Source organism: Apteryx mantelli, chromosome 16 (assembly GCF_036417845.1).
Source record: "Apteryx mantelli isolate bAptMan1 chromosome 16, bAptMan1.hap1, whole genome shotgun sequence".
In the NCBI taxonomy this organism is placed as follows: Eukaryota; Metazoa; Chordata; class Aves; order Apterygiformes; family Apterygidae; genus Apteryx; species Apteryx mantelli.
The window spans coordinates 2,018,147-2,038,909 of NC_089993.1; the positions used below are offsets into that span (position 1 = coordinate 2,018,147).

The following is a 20,763-nucleotide window of genomic DNA, read 5'->3' on the forward strand; positions in this document are numbered from 1 at the left end:
ACGGTCAGAGCTGAGCTCACCTGCATCAGAGTCTCAGGGTCACATCCAAATGAAAGCAGCGTGGCTGACTTGCCCACTGGCCCTAGCCTTTGTGTTACCATTCAAGCTTTGTGAACGTCCGACCAACACCACAGGCCAGAGGCTGCTCGCTGCTTACTCCGTGACAGAGTGTTCATAAGCTGTAGGGGTCACACCAAGCCCAGTAGCCTGTTTCTACCTACAGCAAACAGCAGAAGCACAGGAAATGGCATACACCAGATAAGAGATAGCGTTTTTTCCCTGGCATACGTCTCCCCTGCAAACTGTGGATTAGGGTCGTCCTGACCTAGAAGTCAGATCTTTGCATTTAATTTCTGTCGATGTTTTTTTCCCATGAATTTCTCTAATAGCTTTCTTTTTGACTCATGCAACCTTCAGCATCCACAGCCTCCTGTGGCAATGGGCCAAAAGCTCGCCCACTATCCCAGGGAGCTGCACTTCCCAAGAAATTAACTACTGGTATGCATACACCCAGAGCATCAAGTGGTCATGCTAATCTCATGGTGATGCTCTCTAACAGGACTGTTTAAGGCTTTCCAACAGAGGAATAAGCACTGGGTGAAGAAGAGGTTGCCTTTGAGGGAGATCTGTCTGCCAGGGCCCTTCCAGACCATGGCTGCAGTGAGTCTCTCCTTTCCAAGTGGCAGTGCTCATACAGGAGGGCTGGGATTACATCTGGAGTCTCTCTCCTGCCATTGGAAGTGAAGCAGCCCAGAGACAGTGTGGTTCCAGGAGGGGCGGGTGAGCATGGCATTTGCAAGAACTCCCTGATGAATGTTTCAGGTGTTTCAGAAGCCTGTCCGAGACTGTGCTGGGCCCCAGCACGTGAGTCCACAGCAGATGCCTGATTCATGGGTGGGTGCTCTGTATCTCAGAGGAACCTCCATCTCTTCCTTTTCACAAGAACCCAGGCTGTGAGAAGGTCAGGTAAAAAACAAGGCACCTTCAGATTTCCATTTGGCTGCATTTTCCTAGACAATAGATCAGGTAGTGAGAAGCCTCGCCCCATAAATACCTTAATGAGTTGGGAACTGCCTACAAACAACTGGACAAGAACCTTTCCTTGTCTGAAGGATCTGAGGGACATTGCCTTCATTTCTTGTGAACCAAGACCTCAGCTTTGGTTAGAATTTTGAAGATGTGCTAATGTGATCATCCTTAACATACTCATTCCCCAGACAGGGGATTAATCCACTACCCTCCCCTGCAGCATACAAAGAACCCCCCCTGGTTTTATGGGGACATGCATGAGTTGAAGGGCATAGTTTTCTACTGGGGCAAGGGAGGAAAGACCCCATTGCTACTGTAGCATGTCAGATAGCCCATTCGCAGACTGATACAGCCCAGAGGCAGGACACTCCTGCAGCATGGTGTTTGCAGGGGCTGTGTGATGAAGTGCTACAGATGTTTTCTAAACACCCCAGCCAAATCTCCAGATTTTTAGATTTCATTGTCCCCAAGTTTCACTTCAGAGCACAGATCTCCTTGCTGAAACACTCTTCTGCCTCCAAGCCACAGTGCCTCACTTCCTTCCACCCACATGGCCAAATAGGATCTCCTGAGAGTCATACCGGATTTGCACAGAATGGGCAGAGATTACCAGTTTTGTGGGCCAGAACTTTGACTTCTGCCATTGGCGGGAAGTCTCGGGGGACAGAAAATCCTCCTTTTCCTATCCACTGCCTGCTCTTTCCTCCAGCAGTGAAGTCAGAGCCTCTGGAGCAAGACTCATCCCACCAACTCATGTGAACACATTCCTGGTGAGAGAGCTGCAGCCTGCTTCACAGCTATGTTCTGTTCAAGTGTTGCTGGAGCCTGAAGTAACACAAAGCAGAGGAATTCAGCTCCCATAGAGCCCTGGATTCCCCACATTCAGTTTTCCCCTATTCTACATTACAGGGTCATATTGGAAGCTGTTGTAGGGGTGCTTCAAGTTTCAGGAGACCACGTTTGGAAAGTTCTTCCCCTCTTATGCCTTTTCACCATAACTGTATTTTTTTCAAACTTGGGTACATACTGTAGCCCTGTCTGTTACATGATTCTTCCAGGAGAGTGTGGATCGCATGTGCCCCATGGTCTCCACATTCACACATGTGTAAGACTTCTATCCTCCCTGTTTTTTTTTAATGAGGACTGACATAATGGTACCTCCAGGAGAGGAAGCAAAGTAGAGTATTTCCTTGTAACAGTGTCCCTGTTGTCAGGATTTGTCTCCTAGCCAGTTTTATAAAGCTGATACTTGTCCTGAAATTACAAACTCTTGCAGTCTGTTGCCTGCTGACTGGCTGGACACAGTGCCCACTAAGTGCATCAGCAAGATCAAATCCTGCTGGCCCATTGCACATTGGCATCCTTCTCTTCCAGCTGCAACATGCCACAAGACATCCTCTTTCCTGGACATTTCATATCCCTTTCCCACCATGTCTTGCTGACAGCCATGTGAAGTCTGGAGGGATTTTGGCTGCAGCAAAATACAGGATCTGGGAATCTATTTATAATCTGTATTTCCCACAGATTAATTTCCTGGAGTCTTCACTCCAAAGCTATGAAAACAAGGGTTGAAGAGGGATCTCTGGATATTTATGCATTTTTCCAGCAGCAGGGCAACATCCTCAGGCTTACACTGGGAATAACGCAAGGCTTTTTCCTTCCTTGATTCAAACAACAATGGTTTGGGACCGAGAGAAGAGGGTGTCTCAGTTCCTTAGTCTTCAAGATATCTCCTGAGAACCTGAAGAGCTTGTGCAGGGCACTACCCTGCTATACACAGGGAGGATTTTCTTGTGTCACCTCAGCAGATAGCATCGATCTCCACGGGCAGCACACAGAAGGTGGAGCATGGCTTGTGTATTATAAAAAACAATGTTTGCTTAGGTTTATTAGCGATGAAGTTTATCTCCTACTTCTTCTTTTTTTTTTCTTGGTTGTCATCCAAGTTTGATGTCTACTTGAATTTTACCCAGGGAGTCCTACTGTGATGGACTGTGGGCCGGGTTTTCAAAGAGCTTTAGGCACCCACTAGGAGTTTCAAGTGCCTGGGCAGCTATTTTTATTAGCCTACAGACATTTGACATTTGGGCTCTCAGTAAAGAAGAAATATGAATTGCAGAACATAACCTGACACCTGTCAAGCTAAGGAATGAATGCTGAGACTGTAACTTCCCCTAGATTTCATGTATGCAAAATATCACATCACTGCAGGTACCAAAAATAACTGATGGCAGAGCTGTGACTATCAGCAGCTGCCAGTTGTACATTTCACACATATTTCAACCTACTTATCTTTTGTAAATTAATCTTTAAGTCATAATTTGCATCAGTTTAAATGTTGTTTAGCATTTGTGCTATATCACAGTACGCAGCATTTTCCCAGCAAGCAATACCATGAAATAGAACCATAGTTCAGACTGTTAGTTTAAAACCCAGTCCTTCAGCCCTGATGTGTCTCCTGTGCCAAGTGTGTCAGTAGATCAGGCCTGTAATGGCTCAAGGCTCATTACTACATGAGCAGAATATTGTTCTTTGCTGCATTTACTCCTCCTACCAGGAGCTGCTGCCAGTGAAAAGACTCAGATGCCATTACCTTAGAGTTCTTTTTCAAGTGGGTTGGTCAGCTAATCCACCAGAAAACCAACCATCCACAAGAGAAGTTTTTAATTGATTTATCCAGCAACTGCCCTGTTCCAAGATTCAACAAAAGGAGAGGCAGCAAGAGCCTATAGCTGAGGGGCAGAAGGGAGTGGGAGAGGGGCTGTCAATGCAGGGACAGAGTGCTATTACAGCAACTAAGCAATTATGTTAAAGGTAGGCATATTTTGAGCCTCAAGTGTAGGCAGAGGAGTGTTTGCATTTCTCTCAGAAGGTTTCTGCCCTCCATCTCCTAATTAGCACCTTCCCCTAATTCTTGCAACATGGTTTGACTCCACAGCTAAACCACTGTAACACTCACTGCTGCTGGAAGGGGCTGTTCCAGTCTTGCCCCTCCTCACCTCCGGCATGTTCCCTCTCCTAATTTTGTGATGGCAGTGGTGTTCACCTGACCCTGGGAAGTCAGTTCAGGGCACTAAACCACCAGAAAACTAATCAAGATGAAGTCACACGAGAAAGAGTAAGAAAATCTATCAGTTTGCCACCGTGAAAAAGAGGAGGCTCTGCTTTTTCCCTTGTCTCTTCTGCCTAACTGTGGCTGTAGATCCTCTGCTGCACCCCCTGGACCTTTCCAAGAGACAGTTCAGTTCAGTAACCCAGTAGAAATAATACTACTGATCATCCACTGCATCAGCACATTGAAATGGCTTACTATAATGTCAAACCATGCTCTTAGATGCAATACCTAAGACATTCCCTGAGTGCAGGGATTAGCAATCACTAGACCATCTTGACTCAGAGGCAAGAGACAGGCCAAAGCACTGGTGACACACAAAATGGTCATCCATCATTCTTCCCAGCAGGGTGCAGGTTAAACACAAAGAGCCTACATAAAAGTTTTCTTAGCCATTAATGGCAATCCTTACTGCCCACAAAAAGCCAGAGAGATCACATAGCTGTATCATCTCAAATACAAAGGGTTGCTCGGGTCTGTTTTGTTTGTTTGTTTGTTTGTTTTTTAGCATTGCTAAACAGCAGAGGTTTGATGCAAAAAACAGGGACATCAGTAGCACTATTCCAGCTGACTTTAGATCAGGCCTCATGTGACTTGTAGATTACAGCAGTCTGATCCTTCTTTGTTGTTGCTTTTAATTGCTTAAATGTCAACAGTATCCAGGTGCCTAACAAGATCTGTAGTTCTCTCATCTCCCAGAGCCCAGGAAGATGCATGCAGCTGTAAGAGAGGTTGGCCCTCTACTGAATTAATATAAAACTACATCTCTGTGACCATTTTCAGTCCAATAGCAAACCATCCTGTGCACAGAATGACCATGCAGCATCAAGCTACACTCTGCAGCCTTCCCTGCCTCTCCACTCCACATTCACATGCCCTGACCGAGACTGAATTTCAAACCTTATCAGGAGAAAGCCATGGCAATAGTTCTGCCAAAAGAAGGAAAACAGAAGCTTCACACACTTGGAGTCAAGATGAAACAATCTATTCAGCCAAAAAACATCTTAGCCACCCTTGTAGTTTGCTCCAAAATGCAAGTTACAAGAAGTCTGGCTATTCCACTTTAGACCTCTATTTGTCCAACAAACAAACCCAGTAGGAACTATGCAGAAGAAAAAAAGCAGTCTACTTAGAGAAGCAGCTGTGTAAAGATGGGCCCTTCTTGTTCCACTGGCTGAGCTCCCTGGGTGGGCTCACAGAAGTATAGCTTTTGACCTCGCTGATTAATATATGCTTTTACTATATGATATTTTTGTTAGCACTGTGGAGTCCAGTTAGCCATGGAAGAACAAGCTAGATTCTCTCTTGGCTCATGCCTCAAAAGCATAATTGTTAACAGAGTTTTGATAGCAAACTTATACTTATTTGTGAGTTATGAGCCAGAAAGAGGCCAGCATAATTTTCCAATTCTGTTGCAAAGTCTGTAAAAAGGAAAAACAGTCTTCACATAAGCAAAATGTGTAAATTTCATCTGGAAGTATGTTGTGTGGAAGCCCACAATACGTTGTACGATCAACTCCATGATTTCATTGGTATGTTTGTAATATTTTATGCTTTTTTTTCAAGTCTTTTCTCCATCAGTCATGTGAGAGTTATTGTGAGATTCTCATCTTTGTCTTTAGAAGAGTTTGTGGTCACGTGGCTGCAGAGAAAACATGAACATCTGAACTTGAAGATTCAGGCTTCAAAGGCAAAGAATCATTTATACGCTACTTTCTAAACTTTATTATTTTTTATTCTACTGCATAAGGGGGGAGGACTTGATTCGTGATTTTCAGTTGCCTGGAACAGGCATCATTGAGTGCCAGCTATTGACACTTTTTGAGAACTGCACTTCACAATACTCCCCTCTGTAGTAATAGATGTATTCTTGATCAGATCCCAGCAGAAAACAGCTATCAACAGAGATTGCAGTATGAATTAGGCAGCTTCCACAGGGATAGAAAGGCAGATTCCTCTTTCCAGGAAAAAAAGAGTTTTGTTTCTTTACCAATGCAGATCAAAGTGAGTAGTAGTTCACAGAATGCAATGTCTCTGCTAGGATGACATCTCTCTTTGCCATCCCAGCACTCCTAGGGATCATCATGAGGACTCTGTCCTCAGGTAGGACAGGGCCGCACGTGGAACAGGCTGAAGCATAGCCATTTTGTCTGCCATACTTTAATTTCCAGCTGCACAGCCTTCATGGAGCTTGTGCAGAAGGCCCTTGGAGGCACCAGCTCTTACAGTAATGGGCGGGTGGCTCGCAGTGTGCTGTGAAGTGGCTCCATGTCACCAGCCTGCCACAGCAAACACCAAGAGAAGTAAAATCTCTTTTATGTTCTGACCCTCAACAAACGTGTATGCCTAGTAGATCTGTTTTTTCCAGGAAGCTCTGGACTTACTGTACACTTGGTGTACTGTGCAGGGGAACATAATGGCTGATTTCAAGACAGCTTGATTACTGAGCGTATTAACTAAATAGCATGTGCTTACAGCAATTGCGTCACCCTTGCAAGCTGATCCGACACTTCCCGAAAGCATCCAGACTCCCGGCTCATGCTTTGTGCCTGTAGCAGTATAGGCACTGCTACCCTGTTCAGATATGGAGGAGAAGAAGATGATCAGGAACAGCCAACATGGTTTTACCAAAAGCAAATCACACCTACCAACCTGTTTACCTTCCATGGTAAGATGATGGGCTGTGTGTATATCAAGGGAAAACAGTGGATACTATATACCTTGATTTTAGCAAGGTTTTGACGCAGTCTCCCATAGTATCCTTAAAGCCAGATTGGTCACTCAGACATTAAGGTAAGTGGAAAATTGGCTGGACTGTTGGGCTCAAAGACTGGTGATAAGCAGTACGAAGTCCGGTGGATGGCCAGTTACTGGTGGCATCCCTCAGCGTTGGATACTGGGACCAGAATTGTTCAGTCTCTTTTTTAATGACTTCGATGATGGGGTAGAGTGCACTCTCAGCAAGCGTGTGGGCGATATCAAACTGCAGGGAGTGCTAAATATACTGGAGAGCAGGGGGGAGGATCTGGACAGCCTGGAAAGATGGTCTGATGGGGACCTCATGAAATTCCATAAAGGCAAGTGCAAACTCCTGCCTCTGGGATGGGGAAAACCCTTGCAGCAGAACAGGTGGCAGGCAGCTGTCTAGAAAGCAGCTTTGCAGAAAAAGACCTGGAAGACTGGGCAGACAAGCAGCAGTGCACCCTGGCAGCAAAGAAGGCCAACCCCATCCCAGGCTGTACGAGCAAGAGTGCAGCCAGCACAGCAAGGGGAAGGATTCTTCGTCTCTACAGCACTTGTGTGTCAATCGGGAGTGCTGCATCCAGTTTTGGGCTCTTCAGGGCAAAATAGGCATTAACATACTAGAACAAGATCTGTGGAGGCCATCAAGACAGTCAGGGGCTGGAGCACACAGCATGTAAAGTTGAGTCTGAGAGAGCTGTGCTCACTCAGCCCCCCAAAAGGTGAAAAAGGATCTTGCTGCTGCCCAAAAACTCCTCATGGGAGGGGGCAGAGAACACAGGGGCAGACTCGCCTCACAGGTGCACAGCAGAAGGATGAAAGGCCCAAGTTGGAACATGACTAAAAGAAGTTATTCCCCAAGAGGGTGGTCAAATACTGAGACAGGGCCTGGGGCGGGAGAAATCTCCATCCTCAGAGATACTGAAGATGTGGCTGGACAAGGCCCTACGGCACCTTCCTGGAGCAGATTGGGCTGGAGACCTCTGGACGTCCCCACCACCCTACACGAGCCCACGATTTCTAGCTGCCCAGCAGGTTGTCCAGAGCAACGTGTGCCAGCCCTGACCACCCCCTCACGCCCAGCAATCCGGCGCAAATGTGGAAAATCCCCCAAACGCAGGATTCTTCCGTGGAGAAGGGGCTCTCCACGAGCCTGCGTGCTGCGCCGGGCCCAGCCGCCAGGGCGAGGGCCGTGTGAGGAGCCGCGGCCCGGCGGCCCGGGCCTGCCCCGCCGCCTCCCGCCACTCCGCTCGTCTCGGCGCGCACGCAGGCACCCGGCCGCCACAACGCGACGCGGCCCGGCCCCGCCGGCAGCGCCCCCGCCCACGGCGCGCAGGTCCTGGCAGGGCAACAAGCAGTGCGAGCGTCGGGGCCGGGCCGGGCTGGGCCGAGCGTGGCCGGGCCGTGCGGGTCTGCCGCCGGGGGGGCTCGGGCCGAGGCGCTCTGCAGGAGCGGGGGAAGCCGGCGGGGTGGCGGCGGCGGCGCCCCATGCTGCCGGCAGGCTGCGGCGGGCGGTGAGAGCGGGGCCGGGGCCGGGGGCGGGAAGGGGCCGCGGCGGCCGCGGGAGCCCTGACGGCGCTGCGCCTTGCAGGCTGGCGGCGGCGCTGGCGGCGGCCCTGGGCGACGGCGCCGAGCGGCGGCGGGAGCTGGAGCAGCAGGCGGCGCGGAGCAGGGCCCTGCTGGGGCGCTGGTGAGTGCTGCCCGGGCGGGCCGCGGCGGCCGCCTCCTGGCCCCTGCTGCGGGCGACGGGGGGGGGCCCCGCCGGGAGGCCCTGCCCGAGGCGGGGGATGGGGGGCCCCGCCGGGAGGCCCTGCCCGAGGCGGCGGATGGGGGGCCCCGCCGGGAGGCCCTGCCCGAGGCGGGGGAAGATGGGGGGCCCCGCCGGGAAGCCCTGCCCGAGGCGGGGGAAGACGGGGGGCCCCGCCGGGAGGCCCCGCCCGAGGCGGGCCCCAGGGCCGGGAGGGAGGCCCCCGGCCCTCTGCGGGCTGCCCTCAGCTCCAGTCGCGCGTGGGGAGCACAGCTCCGTCCTTCGCGTGTTTGTGCTGCCCGCTTGCCCTGTAGAAGCCCGTTGATGTTGCAGCAGGGATTTCTGGGGTTCCTGTTCCTTGTGCTGCCAGGAAGAAATAGCTGTTGTGTGCCATCAGCAGTGGCGGTGAGCGGTGGTCCTGGCTCCCCTGCCCCTGGAGAAGAGCGGTCGGAGTCGGGGCGTGTGAGCACCCAACTCTGCTGCGTCCCCAGAGGCCCCGCAGGGTGGTGGGCGTGCAGGGAAGCCAAACCTGTCAGTGTACAGCAATGCTGCTTGTTGGCACTCTGTGTTTCACCCTGCCTAGGGACACTGAAGATGAGGAACAGCTGAAGCCAGACAGGAGCTCAAGCAATGAACAAGGTGAGCTCTTTCATCTTGACCTGGTGCCTCTCCATGTCATGCAGGTCCTTGGTCTGGCTGGGGTTGAGCCAGCCTTGGTGTTAAAAGTCCTTCTGGTGCTCTGTGTCAACCTGAAGCCTTCCTTTGCTTTTTCTTTCTACTGGCTTCCTTGGTGTTAATTTGAAGTCATGCCGTGGTTATTGAGATCAGAGATGAGGCATCTGCAGACCTGACCAAGACTCAGTGATTGTCACTTGTTAGCGAAGGGATGTCTGGTTCTGGAGCACTGTCTTCTTCTATGACTCCCATCCATCCCGAGTTTTTGGGGTTTTGGCAAGCCTACCAGCATCCTCTGTGTAGGCACTGTGGGAGTGAGGCCACAAGACCCACGGCACCATTTGATGGGTTCTGTTTCCTTCTGCAACACCTGGAAGAGTGAGTCAGTGTAGAAACAAATGGGGAAGATCCAGGTTTGGACCATACCTTTCACCTACTGATACATCCTCTCCTCTTGCAGAGAGCAGGCCTTCACCCAAGGAGCTGGAGGAGCTGGAGCTGCTGAACAGGGCCTTAGAGAAGGCACTGAAAGTCAGGAAAAGCATCCTGAAAACTCCACCAGAGGCCCGGGGAGGTAGAGAAGGAGAGAAAGCTGCAAATGAGGGACCTGCTCCCAAGAATGCTCAAGTGCAGCAAGTGCTAGTATCTAGTGAGGGTGTTCCTGTGACCACCAAAGTGAGAGCTGTAAGCAAAAAGCCTACCTCTTCTAAGAAGCCCTCTTCATACCTGCTAACAGCCCCTTATAGGACTGACCCAGATGTGAAAAAACCACATAGGAAAGCCCCAGCTAGATGTGTCTGTCAAGCTCCTAGGACAGCTGGGAAGAGCCCTTCAAAAGCAGCGGCTTCCAAACAAGCAAGGAACCATAGACTAGCAATCAGTGCCAGTAACCAAGAAGTCTGTGGTGCAGCTGAATCCCAGAAGACAACTGGCTTGTCCAAATGTGCCCTGCTTGAGCAGCAGAGTGTCTCCATAGGGGATTCGGCCAGGGGAAAGAACTTAATAGCTGCTGGCAGGCAGCTATTTGATGCAGGGAAGGAAGGTTGTGGTTCACTGGGAGAGTCCAGCAGAAGGGAGGACCATACAACTGAAGATGCTTTGGGAAGGAACAACTCACCTCAGACAGACACCCTCCAAGAAAAGGGGTAAGGACTGAAAGATGGGCACCTTTGTTTTGCTGTGCTTGACATATAGATTTGTGCATCTGCAAAGGCTGGCCTCTCTTCCACTGTTCTGTAGGATGCAGTTTGGTTTCAATGCTCCTCAGATCCTTTTCAGGGGAAGGATCCTTTACTGAGTAAGCGTTTCCATTGTAAGGGCTTACTGCTGGATGGCTAGAACTTCCAAAACCTCCAAAGTCTTTTAATTCAAACTTTGGATATTTCATAGCCTGCTATGACTGTTCTGGAAAGCTAGTTCAGAAAAGTTTTCTGGAGCTTTCCATTTCCTCTCAGTCCAGTCTCTCTTAAAGCTTTTTTTTTTTTTTTAAACAAAGATGTATGTAATTCATGAACTATTCCTCGCTCAAGAAAAAAAAAGCATATGATCAATGCAGTTTGAAAAGATGGTATGCGGATTTAATACTTTCCCCTTTAACCTCTGAGACACTGTTCTTGTACAACTATACACATCAGTGCTGACTAAAATGCAGTTGTTTCAGGTGTTTGGTGTGATAAGAATTATAAAGTTGATGTTACTGAGATGCTTCGTGGAAAAATAGCAGAATAATACTTAGAAGATTGGCTTTGCATTCAAATCAGTCTGTCTAGTTCAAACAATTTCTGTATTCATTTCTATATATTCTTCACTTTAAAGAAACAATGAAGTTCAGATATGATACGCACCTGCACCCAGAAAATGTTGAGAAATGGTTCTACAGCTGCCACAAGCCAACTCTTGTATCAGTGAAGGCAGGAAACTGACACTGTTCATGTACTCTTGGAATGCCCACAGGACACGAGTGACAGTTGCTGGGGGAACAGGAGTCTGGATTCAAGTATTTATTTACTTAAAATCCTAACTGTTGTCCTGCCTTCATAGTTTGCGTGTGACTCTAGTTAGATATAACTGCCAGCTGACATGTTTTTGCAATACAGGTTAGGTTTGATTCTGCTCTGGGGTTGAGATACCTATTCCCAGAGGAAGCTGAAATGTCCCTTTCCTGTTTCTTGAGTATCTCATGGTACTAGGCAAACCTGTCATGCTCCAGTGTGGCAGTATAGTTAGGGGAGATCTGCTTGTGCCTATGTCTATAGTGATTATTCCTGTTAGCTCCCTTGAAGATGTTACGTCCGTGTATGTACTCAGCTTTGTCAGGATTTTGTTCCTACCCACTGCCTCTCACCTTTGGATGAACCTCTGACTGCTGGTGGAGGATGTAAGAGCTCTTCCAAGAGACCTCAGTGACATTTGTGAAATGAATGAACAGACTAATTCCCCTTCATCGTGGACATGATGAAGGCAGTGGAGGATTCAGTCTCTAGGGTTGTTGACATCTTCCATGACAACTAAATTAATGTAAAATTTAGACAAAATGTCATTTTCTCTATTGGAAGGTGAGGCTCCGCTGCCCTCTGGCAGTCAGCATTGATGATTCTCCTGTTTTGCAGATCCCAGCTGAAGTTTCCCCTTCTCTACAGGAAAGCCTATTCCAGGAATTCCAGGTAAGTCCAACTTAACCAATCCTGTCCATAACTACCCTCTGCTTAAGGACTGTGAGGAGAGAGGCCAGATGGAAGGAGACCTGGCTGGTTACTCGGTCACAGCTGGGCACTGACCCAGCAGTGTGTCAGGCCTGAATTCAGAGCAGGAGGATTGATTCAATACAAGGTGTCTAAGCAAGGCTACTTCTGAGAGTATTTGTTTTCATGTTACTCTAGCCAATAGTTCTACGTTTGTTTTCAGAGTGCTAATTCCTGTTAATCACCAAGTTATAAAGGTACTGGGATGCTTTAATCACAGACTTAGCAAGACTGCAGAAGTATTTGCTGATACTATGTCCTAGCTGAAGGCAGGAAACCCTTTGGGGTCCCTGTATTCTCTGTGCAATGAAACAAGTTTCCTGAGCTGTTGCTAACCTGAACCACCCAACTGGTGTACCTCTCTAGCCCAGAAGCACTGTCACTGTGCTTGCGTGAGGCTGCATTCCTGCTTAACGTACTGTCTCAAACAGAGCCAGTTCCAGTGTTTCCACACTGGTGGTGCAAACGGTTGGCTTTGGTGAACTCAGTGCTTTAGTTTTTTCTCCACTGTCCCCAGTAAGGGTCTTTGTCGCGAAAGGAGTGATGCACTTCACTCGTAAGAGGGAAGCAGCACTACGTTTGTTGCAGTAAGACAGCAACTTAACAAAGTTCAATCGTGAATAGGAACGATTTAACGAGGTTCAATTGGCAAGGTTCACTGAGTTATTTACTGCATGAAGGACAGGGTCAGATGTGTGTGCAACGGAGACCCTCCCATTGAGTCACGAGGTTCAGACTGGACCCCCTTGCTTTCTAAACTCCTTCGGAGAGGAGCCTAGGTGCGGCTGAATCCAGTCCTCGTCTCAGACTTGGTCGACGGTTTATGTTAGGAATTATGTGCGCAATTAGTCAGAGATATAACTCAGCAAAGTTTCACGAAGTTCGCAAAAGTTCAGCATGCTATTAATCACTTACCAAGGATCTGTTGCGGGTAAGGAATCTCTCTCAACGTGGAGGAGTAACCTTGAGAGGCATCCCTGATCAAGAGGAGGTTCTGCAGTGCAGCCCGCTGCTGTGCAGGAGAGCTCCATGGGCTCTGGGCTGCCCCCTGTTTATGTGGGGGGGGAGATGATTGACTGATGGTCATATTTGCATACTAGACGGGCCTTAGTTGGCGTATGCTCAACTAGCCCCTACATACGTGCTGTTTACAGGGAGGTCAGGTTGAGGGGGAGAGAGCACATCAGTTTTGGGGGGGAGGAAAGGAGCACATTGTCACAGTCTTCTAGCACTTCCTTTGGAAAATCTTACCACAGTTTAGCAGATTTGTCACTGGGGCTTGTCCAGATTTTAAGCTTAAACGCTGAATCTAGCTATAGCTCCTTGTGGTATCTTCCAGAATTCCTCCTCCTCTAGACAACTGTCGCTTAGACACCAATTTGTTAGTTGCCCTTCAGCAAGTTGTAAAGACTTGGTTCTCTTAATTTTCCCTTGTAAACCGAGCCCTTCAGCATCTTAATCGCTCTGATGCAATTTTACATTCTTTGCTATTACTTTTGAATCAGTGACAAGTTCAAAATAACCTTTGCTCAGAAGATTCCTTATAGAGGGAATGCATCTTGCCTGGTAACTTCTGTTCTTTCCTATTCTGTTGATCGTGCTGTTTCTTTTCATAACGTGTTTCTGAAAACTGCGGTTTCTATCATGATTTAAAGGATCCATCGTGATGGAGAAAAGACACATGGGCACTCGAGTTAGACAGTCATGTACTGTGTAACTATTTTAAACTTCTTCCTGATGGCTCTCATTCTCTGTGACAGGTTTTGGGAGAACGGGAGAATGGCTGAGAGGCACTGGCTCTTTAAAACAATTCTTTAAGTAATGGATGACATGGGGACAATGCACCAGTGATGATGCTGAACTTTGTAAATGAAATGCACTTCTCTGGTATCTCTCCATTTTTTAAGTGGCATCTACTTTAAAAATTGGACTCTTTTATAATGTCCTGGCCAGCTTAGTCTTGATACTGTCTTTAAACCCCTGTGTTCTATTGAGTCCCTGGTACTGATGCACTGCTATCATGCTGCTTGCCAAACATATCACGGTGTCCTAAAATAAGGATTAAAGGACAGTCTCAAGGATGTTTGGCATATGAAGGAATTGCTGTGCTGAAAGCTGGCGTGAGAATTTGTCCTGTGTCTGCTCTACCACGGTAGCTCCTTTATGCACACATTTACTAACGAAGTAGATGTACAGAAATGTAAATGGCTTAGCTGTTGAGGAAGGAGGGGAAGCTTTGTTACATATTCTATGGAATAAAAACATAATAGAGGTTGCGTACAACAGAACTGCTGATGTGCTGTAAGTTCACACTCTGCTTAATTTGTAGAACTGTGTTGTCTGTTCTGATGGCTGTAAATCCTTCCCCTCAAAACAATTTGAGAGAAATAACATGGGTGTTTTGCAGTATCTAATGCTTTCTGCAGGATGTCCTTGTTGATCTGATTGCCAAAACTATGGGGGGAATAGCTGATAAACAACCTGGTTTTTTTAGTAAAAGAAAGGGATGAGGAAGATGATTGTATTTGAAGCGTTGGTATGTCATATTGGTGTTTTGCAGCTCATTGTGAGCACTGTCTAGTACCAAGAGCGTAACTCCTCTGCTCCCTGCCCCTTTTGAATTTTAAGGGCATGGGAGAATTGTCGTCTCTATCAGTCAAGTGCAGATGCAGCAGCTGCAAGGAACCGTTTTATAGAGAGAATCCAGACAACTGTATCCTTTCTCAGCTCACCATCCCCTCTAAGAGCACATGATGCAATACAGCAGGCATTGGGCTCAAACTGTCTGTGGGGTGTCCTTACCTGGAGAGAGTTATCCCTCCAATAACAAGAGTTCAAGCTGTGTCTCCAGGAAAGGTTTTTTGTTTTTCCTAGCACAGCTCTTGAGTAGTCATGGTCCTGTTTGTCTGGATCAAAAGTTTTATGAGGTGAGCATGCCATGTACAGCTGTGCTGTCCTCAGTGTGCTCCCTGCACTGCTGTTTTGAGGGCTGCTTGCCCTCTGCCACTGCCCCTGATTCTTGTTATCTTGGCCCAGGGCTCAGGGTGGTGTACAGGGTTATTTCATGTTGGTGCTGTGAAACCTTCCTTAAGCTGCTGCTCTTTGAGTTTTGTTCACCGATGCCAGCCTTCAGTCCTGCAGAGATAGAGGAGGAAGTAAAGGTCATGCAGGATGTCCCCCTCCTTCTGAGACAGTGTGTGGAAGCTGAGCGTGCAGGTAAAAAAAATAAATAAAATAAAGGCAGGGGACGGGGGGAAATAAGATGATTCCAGCAGGCTCCAATTGTGTGTTTGTCTTGTGTTCCTGGCATGTGCTGGACACAAGGGACAGGAGCAGGAACCTTCTCTGCCCAAAATGAGGGCTGGTTAACCTAAACCTGCCCTAGAAGCTGATGTCTGGGGGAAGATTTCAGTATTCTCATGCCTGCTAGCTTTCCTCTATGCTTCTCTTCTAGACCATCCCACTCTGCAAAGAGAGTATGAAAGCCTTCTAACCCTGGAGGGTTTGCAAACCATAGCATCCCAGTGCTTACATAAGCTGCAGCTTCTGCGCGAAGGTGAGGCCAGTCCCTGTTTTCGTAGTCAGTTCTGAATGTGGCTAGCTATGTTTGAGCAGTAGCCTGGCATCTGTGAGCAGAACATGGTGTACCAACGTAATCTTTCTCACAGTTACCGTTAATGGTAGTGTAGTATATAAAATTTGGTCTGGTGGGAAGTGAAGCCGTGGTATCTGTTTACCACCTATCTGTGTTCAGGAGAGGCTTTTAACTGAACACAAGGGTTGAATGGCTATGTTCAGAGGGTTGTGATCAGTGGCACAAAGTCTCCTAGGCCTGTAATGAGCAGTGGACCCCAGGGGTCAATACTGGGTCCAGTATGGACTGTTTTACATCTTCATTAATGATCTAGATGATGAGGCAGAGTGTACCCTCAGCAAGCTTGCTGATGATACCAAACTGGGTGGGGTGGCTGATGCACCAGAGGGTTGTGCTGCCATTCAGAGGGACCTGGACAGGCTGGAGAGGTGGGCAGACAGGAGTCTCATGAAGTTCAACAAAGGCAAGTGCAGAGTCCTGCACTGGGGGAGGAATAACCCCAGGCACCAGTACAGGTTGGGGGCTGACCAGCTGGAGAGCAGCTCTGCAGAAAAGGACCTGGGGGTCCTGGTGGACAGCAAATTGACCAGGAGCCAGCAAAGTGCCCTCGTGGCAAAGGAGGCCAATGGTATCCTGGGCTGCATTAGCGAGAGTGTTGCCAGCAGGTTGAGGGAGGTGACCCTTCCCCTCTACTCAGCCCTGATGAGGCCATACCTGGAGTGCTGTGTCCAGTGCTCCCCAGTACAAGAGAGCTTTGGCCCTTACAGCAAAGGGCTGCTAACATGATTAAGGGATTAGAGCATCTGTTTTATGAGGAAAGGTTGAGAGAGTTGTTTAGCCTGAAGAAAAGAAGGTTCAGGGGGGTTGTTATCAACGTGTATAAATATGTGAAGGGAGGGTGCAAAGAAGACGGGGCCAGACTCTTTTCAGTGATGCCCAGTGACAGGATGAGAGGCAATGGGCACAAACTGAAACACAGAAAGTTTTGTCTGAATATGAGGAAACACCTTTTTTACTGCAAGGGTGGGTGAGCTCTCATACGTGTTGCCCAGAGTGGCTGTGAAGTCTCCATCCTTGAAGATATTCAAAAACCTTTTGGACACAGTTAGTCTGCTCTAGGTGGCCTTGCTGGAGCAGAGGGGTTGAACTAGATGATCTGCAAAGGTTCCTTCCAACCTCAATTGTTGTTAAGCCATGGTATGCAGTGTCCCAGCTCTTTCATGTCCTGATTGTGCTATGTGTGGGGGGCTTACCCTGACTTAATGTAATGTCATTAGTCATTCATTTGCAGGAACAGTAAGTAGATCCCAAATTCTGGAAGTACAGTTCTAACTTGCATACTCCTGCCTTCTACCAATTCTTCCATCCTGACAGCTGCAGAGTCCCAGATGAGACTGTGTCCAGACTGTACTGGGTATGCAGGAAGTTGCCGTCCAGACTATGTTCCTCCTAGGGGTCAGGGGTGTGGCAGTACAGGTGTGTTGGCTGTGCCTCTCCTCTGTTATTCCAGTCTCCAGGAGCTGAGGGACCTGTTTGCCTTGAAGTTGCAAGTGTCAATGCTGAACCAGGAAATTGCCATACAAAAGGTGAGTTAAGGGCATTAGTGCTACTGGGTAGAGGTGGAGAAGGGTGGTTATGGTACAACAGCTGGCAATACTGGGTCTTGATGGGGAAACAGCAGCCCAGCAAACTCTCCCAATGGTGTTTCTGTGTTTATACCTCATGTCCAAGTCCTGTCAGTGCCTCACTTTGTAGAGAAAATGGACTTAATTTCTTAATTCCAGAGCAGATGGCTTTAAATGTCTGACCCACTCCTGCATAGTCTGGGTCATAACTTCCAAGTGAATTACAGCATACTTCTAATCTTTGTTTTTAACTGTTTGAGGCTAGCAAAATCGTATCATTTTTTGGCTACTCTTGTGGAGTTTGGCAGCGGCAGAGGTTGTAGTTAATGCCTGGAGATCCCTTTTAGCAGCCTGTTACAGTCCTGTGAGGGCACCCACTCTCTCATCCTCTCCTACTTGACCTCTTTGACTAGTGAGTTTTTCTGCTGTCTGTTCCTGTCCTTTTAATCTCAAACGACTGTGCTGTGCTGCTAATCTTGACTTTACCTTTCTGAGACTGAAAGAACATGATAGGGGTCAGTCTCTCCACTAGCCTGAACAGGGTGTTTGCTGCACAGGGATCATTTGCTCTTCTCAAACTACAAACAGTAAAGGGTAGAGATGATCTGTGAAATCACATTTACCCTCTGCCTGTGATCTACCCTTTGCCATTGGCCGGAATGATGGAGGCACTGGAAAAGCAATTTTTTACAAGCCAAGGAAGAGTTACTGGTATCTGACTGCACTTCTCCCTCTGGCTGAAGATGTCCTGTGTGAAGGCAGGCAGCAAACTTTTAGCACTATACCCCTGAACTATGGATTGTGAGGGTTTCCCTTTTATCTGCCCAAAATGCAGTAGTGACCAAAGCCTCCTGCCTGGATGCTGTGTTGACTGGCCCTATTCCCTCCACACATGTTTCTATAGACAGGTACTTTTGTACTGGGTAAGCTCTGAATATCTGAAGTAGCCCTATGCAGACTGTGCAAGATAGGTAAAATTCTTGGGAGAGGTAAAGTGAATGGATTTGGTACAGGATATATCTCCTGGGTTTGAAAGAACTCACGTACTTCTGGGCCAAGTCTGTCCGTTGCCTTTCTATGGAGGAATCCAAGACTCTCAGAAAGTCCTGTGGACTCTTAGCCTGTCTCTGATGGTGAAGGTCTGTTTCCCCTATTCTTATGCATCAGAGGCAGACGAGGCAGATGGAAAAGAGAAGGGGCTTCCTCTTAGGAAGAGGAGTGGTGTAGCACTTCATGTGCCAGTTTTTCCCTTACGTAGCTCTTTATGTTTACAGATCTTAAAATTCTTTCCAAAGATTAACAGCTGTGTCCTATCCCTGTCTCCTGCAGACTTAGAGAGAACAGGAGAGGGAACCCACAACTTCTGGCTCTCTGCAGGTGTCTTGTACTTCATTCTGTTTAGTTCTTCCTTTGTTTCCGCTGCTGAAGCTTGCTTTAAGAAATGTGACTATCATGTGCAGTTCATTGTCTGCTCTTCTCATGAGAGCTGTGTACAGTAGGCTGTGTGCACTTCTAATGTACAGACTGCTCAGAGTTCATTAGCAGATGCCGGCTAGAAAAAAAAAAAGGTCCCTGGAACTTTAAGCAGAAGGTGATGAGGTTTGGAGCTGTCTGTGTAGGGCAAAATGCTTTTCTGAGGGTTAATTCAAGACTGGCAAACAAAAGGCTCATTTTCCTCTGATAGTGAGTTCTCTTGTGCTTGAGTTGTCAGTCACAGTCATCATCCTAGAGCTTTGAGCTGAAAGTTATGCTGAGACAGGCCAGTGAGTCCTTTGAGAGTGTGGACTGACATTACAAGCTAGGCTTAATAAGCCAGAGGCTAGGGCAGGGAATGTAGGACAGCTTTAGCATTCCCAGTAAGCTGTGCTGCCAGGGAGGGGTGCAGCTTTATTCCGTATGGGTTGGAGTTGGCCGCTTGCGCATCTGTCCTGTATGAATGTAGCCCAAATGGGAAGTGACAAGAACAATCACAAGCAGAGGGTTGAACTTACTAGTACTGTGTAAAGCTGTCCACTGTGTGGTTACAGACCTCTCAAAGCGGCATCTTCATGCATGTTTACCGTCAGCTTCCCACAGAAAGCTGATCTCACCCCAGCACTGGGCCATCTTTGCAGTAAGAGTGCTGTCAGAGATAGCGGAGGAAAAGCACTACCATTTATCTTGCATATTTAGGAATGCTGAGTGGCTGCTGGTGTACTTCAGTGAGCAGAGGATGAACAACTCTGCTATTGTTAAATATGACAAAAGAAAGCCATCATCTACCAATTAGCGTATTATTACTCATACTCTTCTGCTTAGATTTCACTTCTTTATGCAGCCACTTCACTTCATGGAGTCTTTAAAAAAAAAAAAAAAAAAAAAGCTCTGGCTCTACTCTGGTGACATATCTCCTTTGCTTCTGTCCAGGTCATGATGGCAGAACTCCTGCCTGTTCTGGAATCCAGGCTTCACCCAGAGGCTTCTGCGATTCAGCTGTATCGGGCAATTTACACACAGCTCTGTGAAGGCGGCAAGCGATTCCCTGTGCTGGTGAGAGATGAGCTGTTAGAATGATCCTGCGTGACCCTCCTGCCAGCCATTCACACAACTAGAGACAGTTCTAAGCAATAAATCTTTTCTATTAATTTTTACTCTACCTGTTTGTCAAACTAAAAAAAATTAAATTTCACATTTTTGTTTTTCTTTCTATTTATATTCTCTTAGAATTTGCCAGCTCTGAGGCTCTGTGAAGCCCCTCCAGAGTTTCCATGGATACTGGTGTTGGGTTTTCTTCTAAGGTCTGTCCAGCTAGGTCTAGATTCTTGACCTCTTCAGCTGTAACAGGCTTCTATAGTCAGACAGTGTAGCTAGCAATAAAACATGATTTATACTGAAGGTTGATAAGGTTGATAAGATAGCCACACTATGGTGGGGTACAACTGTCCAGCAGCTGAAATTCTGGAGAATCTGAGCTGCTGCCTTCTTACTATTGCATTCACTAGCTGGCACAAATTAGCATTATAGTACTCACTAACTAGTGTTCGTCAACTAACAGCATTGTTGATGTGTTTATGCGCACAAACCTAGACCACGTGTGTTAATGCCTCATTAGCACTGCTCTGGTTTGCAAGTAACTCTTCTGAGCAGGGTTGGTACCTGGACCTCTGTCCAGCCAAAACCATTCCTTTCTGTTAGCCTGTCAGTCACATCACTGCTCAGTTCAGGGTCCCTTCAGGCAGCTTCACAACTTGACAGGTTCTTTTATAATTACTTATAACTGAAATACCTTCATTGCATCATTTTACCTGGTGAGTGTGCCTGAGACAGTGGTCTAAGCAGGGATGGGTTATCTGTGCTCAGAGAAAAGATGTTTCCGAAATCCAGATGCAGCAGGAAAGAGCTGATAAAGCAGCCCAGTAGATGGCACTCGGCCCTCTGTGTTATTGCTGAACCAGAGCCAGTTTGTGCTGGAGGAGCAGTCTTTCAGGGTGACTAATGCAATATCCTGCCCATCTCTG

At 47.7% G+C, this 20,763-nt stretch overlaps 1 protein-coding gene across 2 annotated transcripts; it reads left to right on the forward strand.

Moving 5' to 3' along the window:
- Positions 1–8,348: 8,348 nt before the first annotated feature.
- TEDC2 (tubulin epsilon and delta complex 2) lies at positions 8,349–19,954 on the forward strand. 2 transcript variants are annotated; one of them, XM_067306122.1, is made up of 10 exons: positions 8,349–8,397; positions 8,475–8,573; positions 9,214–9,269; positions 9,766–10,450; positions 11,915–11,968; positions 14,675–14,759; positions 15,154–15,262; positions 15,501–15,602; positions 17,016–17,227; positions 19,673–19,954. In XM_067306122.1, exons 1-10 carry the CDS (start codon positions 8,372–8,374, stop codon positions 19,817–19,819), a joined length of 1,575 nt encoding a protein of 524 aa, XP_067162223.1. In that variant the 5' UTR covers positions 8,349–8,371; the 3' UTR covers positions 19,820–19,954. The 2 variants fall into 2 exon arrangements, with proteins under 2 accessions (XP_067162223.1, XP_067162224.1); XM_067306123.1 differs by lacking the exons at positions 14,675–14,759; positions 15,154–15,262; positions 15,501–15,602 and having other exon boundaries at positions 17,152–17,227.
- Positions 19,955–20,763: the final 809 nt, after the last annotated feature.

Excerpts from the sequence above, each read along its gene's own strand:
- TEDC2 (XM_067306122.1), top strand. The coding sequence starts at position 8,372 with ATGCTGCCGGCAGGCTGCGGCGGGCG. Across the intron at positions 14,760-15,153 it reads TAGAGAGAATCCAGACAACT|TTTTGTTCACCGATGCCAGC; the intron begins GTATCCTTTCTC and ends CTGCTCTTTGAG. Across the intron at positions 17,228-19,672 it reads AGGAAATTGCCATACAAAAG|GTCATGATGGCAGAACTCCT; the intron begins GTGAGTTAAGGG and ends GCTTCTGTCCAG.